The following is a 4,612-nucleotide window of genomic DNA, read 5'->3' as shown; positions in this document are numbered from 1 at the left end:
GAGAAGCTATATGGTCACTAACAAGATGTTCACTTACATTATTTTTCTTTCGATTTGGATAAGTCTGATCAGATCATTTGCAATTTGGTGGAAAAACATGTTACAATAAAAAGACAACACTATTATCGGATTTCTTTTCCTGAACAAAAATAAGAAAACATAAAAAAAATAGAATGCAAGGAACCTCATAGACTACATGTTTTTTGTTTTGTTTTTTATTGGTAACGTACTGCAACAACGGGAAGCGCGAGTTCCTCAACAGCTGTAGAGTGACATCTCGTGGTTGAGTACCTTCGTCTTTTGACTTGTGGTGGTCTATCCCAAACATAGTCAAGGTTCACCATCATTGGAAATGAGTCATAACTGTCTTAGCCTGTACTCTTCAGCATTCATTCTATGATGTTTCAGGTATTTTTCTCTAAGCCTTTTTTTAAGATGTTTTGGGCATTTTAGTCTTTAATGGATAGGGCAGTTGTAGACAGTACAGAAGGGGAAGACATGTAGCAAAGGGCCAAAGGTCGGACCCGAACTCCAGGACGCTGCGGTAAGGACTGATCCTTCGGGAGATGCTTTACCAGGTGAGCTACCAGGGAGCCCCTCTCAACCTTATATATAAAAGGTTTAGAGGGGCGCTTATATATATATATATATATTTAACCCTTGTGTTGTCTTCCCGTCAACCTTGAAAAAAAAAAAACACACATTTTTGCTTTTTCCAACGTCTTAAATTGTAAACATTTTCTTCTACACATTTTCAGCCTTTATTTCTACATCCCATATTTTCTGATATTAAACAAAAATTGAAAACGTGTCAATGTGACCCGAAGTATATATATAGTCTTGTAAATATACCTACTTTACTATTTATTGGAGTACTTTCAATTCCTGTCCCAGATGTTTAACTGTTGCCATTTTCTCTTGGATCAAATTGCCATCTTATCCAGCTGTAGGCTATTCTTCAGTATGTCTATATTCTAATAGGCTATTTTGAGTTGCAAGATGTCTTTTCATTGTCTGTCTGCAAAACAAAAAAGTGAGACACAAACTCTTCCCCCCACTCTCTCTAACTAGACCTGTTTAAGGAGGAACAGCGTCATGACCTTGGGCTATAATGACACATCCAGCACACAGGAGTCCTTCCGCTGAAGCATCCTGCTGCTTTTGCTGATGGTAATGATAATCCTCACAGCTCTGAGTGACAGTAGAGTGTTCAGACTGTCAAAATATTTTTATGAGAGAAAACACACTGTATAGCTACAGAGCCAAACTCTACACTGAAAAGTGTTGACTACAGAAATCAGCACACACACACACAAAAAAAAAAATCACAATTTATAATTTCAGGTATGAGTTGATTTAATCTGCTGCAATAAGAAGGTAAATGGCTAATGCAAAAGGTGAAAGCAAAACAATGCTTAAGCATACAGATGAGCTTCAAGGTTGCAAATAAATATGCATCAATATAATAAAAAATAATCACAGTACATAACAATCAGTGAGTGAAACGTGTATTCAGGATTTAGCAGATTTTCATGGAAAGGAAAGGTATCTACAATAAAAACTTTAAAAACACAGAGCTTTGAGCAGGCCATAATACAGCTACACCTCAGCAGGTACATTGTACTGACAGCACATAGTTTAAGCTAGTGGGTGGTGATGGCGCAGTGGATATGACACATGCTTTTGGTGTGGGAGATCCAGGTTTGATTCCCACTGCGATACATCAACCAATGTGTCCCTGAGCAAGACACTTAACCCATAGTTGCTCCAGAGGCGTGCAACCTCTGATGTATAGCAATTGTAAGTTGCTTTGGATAAAAGCGTCAGCTAAATGACATGTAATGTAATAATCTATTGAAAATCATGTTTGTGTTGGGTGAAGTTAGATTTGCAAAATACAGCAGCCACTGTTTATACAAAAATATACAATTCCATGTGCCATCCACTGGTGGCCAAATAAATTACAACAAAAAAAAAAAGAAAGTGTGCAGTCTATTCAAGTTCTGTATTATTTACAAGCAGTTTAGTAAAAATATTCCTCTTAATATACATATATTGTCACCCTAGCTACAGTAGAATAAACCCCTGAATCACATTGTGCATTAATTAATTGAGACCTAAATACTGGAAATTGTTTGGTGAAGAAATTGACATTATAACAGAAGTAACACCTGAAAAAAACTATTATTTGCTATTAGGATATTGCTGAGAGTTCCTGAGTTAGTCCAAGCACCCAATGATTGAAGTCATTCTTAACGTGTACAATACGTAAAAAAAATTTTTAGTTTAGACCTGATAGATTTTAAAAAAGAAAACAGTTTTCATTCAAGTTCAGTGGCATCTCTGTGCCAAGTATAAGCCATCAATTACAAGTCACCAGAAATGAAAAGGAAAAAGGAATCATTACAGGCTGTAAAAGGAATAACTTTGAGCTATACAGTTAAACAAAGTTCTTTTTTTGGCCCAAGTTTAGCTGAACTCCGAGAACTGACACGACATGGCTCAGTTGAACGAGCTTATAACGCTCTATCCACCTTCACCCCACACATCCTGGACGGTCTAACCCTTCACAGCTCCCCACGGCTGCAGAGTGGCCTGAGGCAGAATAAACTGCGGAGACGGCTGCGGCAAGATATAGTAGCCAAATACCTGCTGGGGTGGAGTTGGCGGAGGTGCGCATACTGGGTTAAGAAACATAGGAGCGCCCTTCTTGTACTGAGGCCAAACTGGTGCAGGGTGGTAGAAGTACTGGAGGCTGGCAGGGAGCTACGGATTGGAAGGAGTACAAGACATTAGAAGGGATGGTGGAGAGTTTCCAGCATGGGTGTTAAACACACTTTGTCCATATGTGAGGAATCCATGGTACTTTCCCTTTGAGAACATGCAATTCTGAAACTACATCACATGGAAATGACTTTGAGCAGCAGCAGCTCATATGACTAATAAACAAAATAGACATAAGTTCAGAACATTTTAGGATTGTAATGATATGTTGTATGCTTCAGCACGAGGTTGTCAATTCATTGTAGTTGTGTATAAAACCAACTTAATTATACAGTGCTGTGGTGATTTCAATAGCTTTTGGACAACGACGAAGCTCTATGGCTTGATTTGGTGTTTTTTCGTTGGATGTCTCTTGACAGTGAGAAAAATATAGAATATCACCAGCCTTATCCCTCAATTGTGAGATATCAACAGCCTTATCCCTCAATTGTGAGATATCAACAGCCTTATCCCTCAATTGTGAGATATCAACAGACGGTGCTAAACAAGAGAAAGAAATTACCATATTTCTGACGTATTTTACTTTATTTGGGCCTTCTCCGTGTCGCTTGCGAATCCTGGGCATCATTGCTACCGTGTAGGTGTCGCCTTCTGCCTCTTCCTTCTTGACGACCTCCTTCTCTTCATTTCCGCGCTCTCCCTCCGTCTCGCCATCCTTTGCCTCCTCCTCTGTGTCGCTCGACGCTGTGGAACCACAGTCCGAAGAGGTAGCAGAGTGGTAATCTGACGTGTCCAGATTTATTGAGTCCACTGAGGAGTCAGTCTGTTTTCCGTCCACACCTTCCTCTTCAAAACAGGCTATTGTGAAGGGCCTACCATTCTCTGCAGACCTGTGAAGAAGGGAGCACATTATTTGAACTCACACATTATTACTTCCCACATGTTATACATCATTTCACAGAATGCATCATAGCTCTTGGCTAGACTGAGAAATGCTTAGTCTTATTTCTCTCCGACACATACCACCAGAATTACTTATCACAAAGCCACGTTTATTTATCCGGATACATCTGTGAAAGATTCAACGTTAAAGATTCATATTTTTTTTTGTGTTTTTTTTTACTTAGAGGTACCTAGTAAGAGTGTTCATCATATCTGTCGCATAAAAGTTTCTGTAGCTTCTCAGAAAAAAATTCTGCCTTGGCTTCACTGAGCTTGCCATGTGCCACAGCCAGGCGTTTGAGGAAGCTGACTCCAGCCTCCACCTCTCTTTTCATGATGACTGTAGAAACAAAAGATTTAAAGAAATCATTTAAGATCACCAACAACATCAGTCATCTTGTCGTTTCTGCATGCATGAGTATGAGGCTAGGTAATCACTGTTTTTGCAAATCAAAGAAGTTGAAGGATTTGAGTTTTTGGTAACAGACTGTGTGACTTCCCTTCAATGAGATGTGGGGGAGCAGGAACTTCAGTTGCTGTGATAACGGCACTTCCCTGTGCAGTTACCCCTGAGCCTTTTTTGTATTACCTTCAGGGAAGCTCTGGGTTAAGCATGTGTAAAAGAGTGCCTGGCATTTTACAGCTACAGACATTGCTTTGTGCCAACAAAAGGCTAGAGTTTGTATAAAGGCAAACAAGATGCAAACTAGTGTAAGTATTTTTTTAAATGCAAATCCAATGAGCTCACTGTGCTGTTTATCCTCTGATAGCATGTCTGTTTGGGTTGGGTGACAATGTCAGCCTGACCAAAGAGAAGAGTGTGTTCTATAAAGGCCAAGGCAATTCAAACTTTGCAGCCGAACTGGCTCAGCGTGCGAACATCCTGCTGATATCCCCGAAATGAAAGTTGTGCCTTGAACTTTGAGGTGCTGACTGTCATTTGTTA

At 39.7% G+C, this 4,612-nt stretch overlaps 1 protein-coding gene across 1 annotated transcript; it reads right to left on the bottom strand.

The window, feature by feature from the left end:
* Window positions 1-1,338: 1,338 nt before the first annotated feature.
* si:dkey-79d12.5 lies at window positions 1,339-3,649 on the bottom strand. Its single transcript, XM_039806718.1, has 2 exons — window positions 3,287-3,649; window positions 1,339-2,766 (listed from the first exon to the last, which is right to left on the bottom strand). Exons 1-2 carry the CDS (start codon window positions 3,632-3,634, stop codon window positions 2,560-2,562), a joined length of 555 nt encoding a protein of 184 aa, XP_039662652.1. The 5' UTR covers window positions 3,635-3,649; the 3' UTR covers window positions 1,339-2,559.
* Between the last annotated feature and the right edge of the window lie 963 nt (window positions 3,650-4,612).

Source organism: Perca fluviatilis, chromosome 7 (assembly GCF_010015445.1).
Source record: "Perca fluviatilis chromosome 7, GENO_Pfluv_1.0, whole genome shotgun sequence".
Taxonomy (NCBI): Eukaryota; Metazoa; Chordata; class Actinopteri; order Perciformes; family Percidae; genus Perca; species Perca fluviatilis.
Note: the sequence above shows the minus strand (reverse complement) of the source record. Positions and strands in the feature narration are given on the sequence as shown.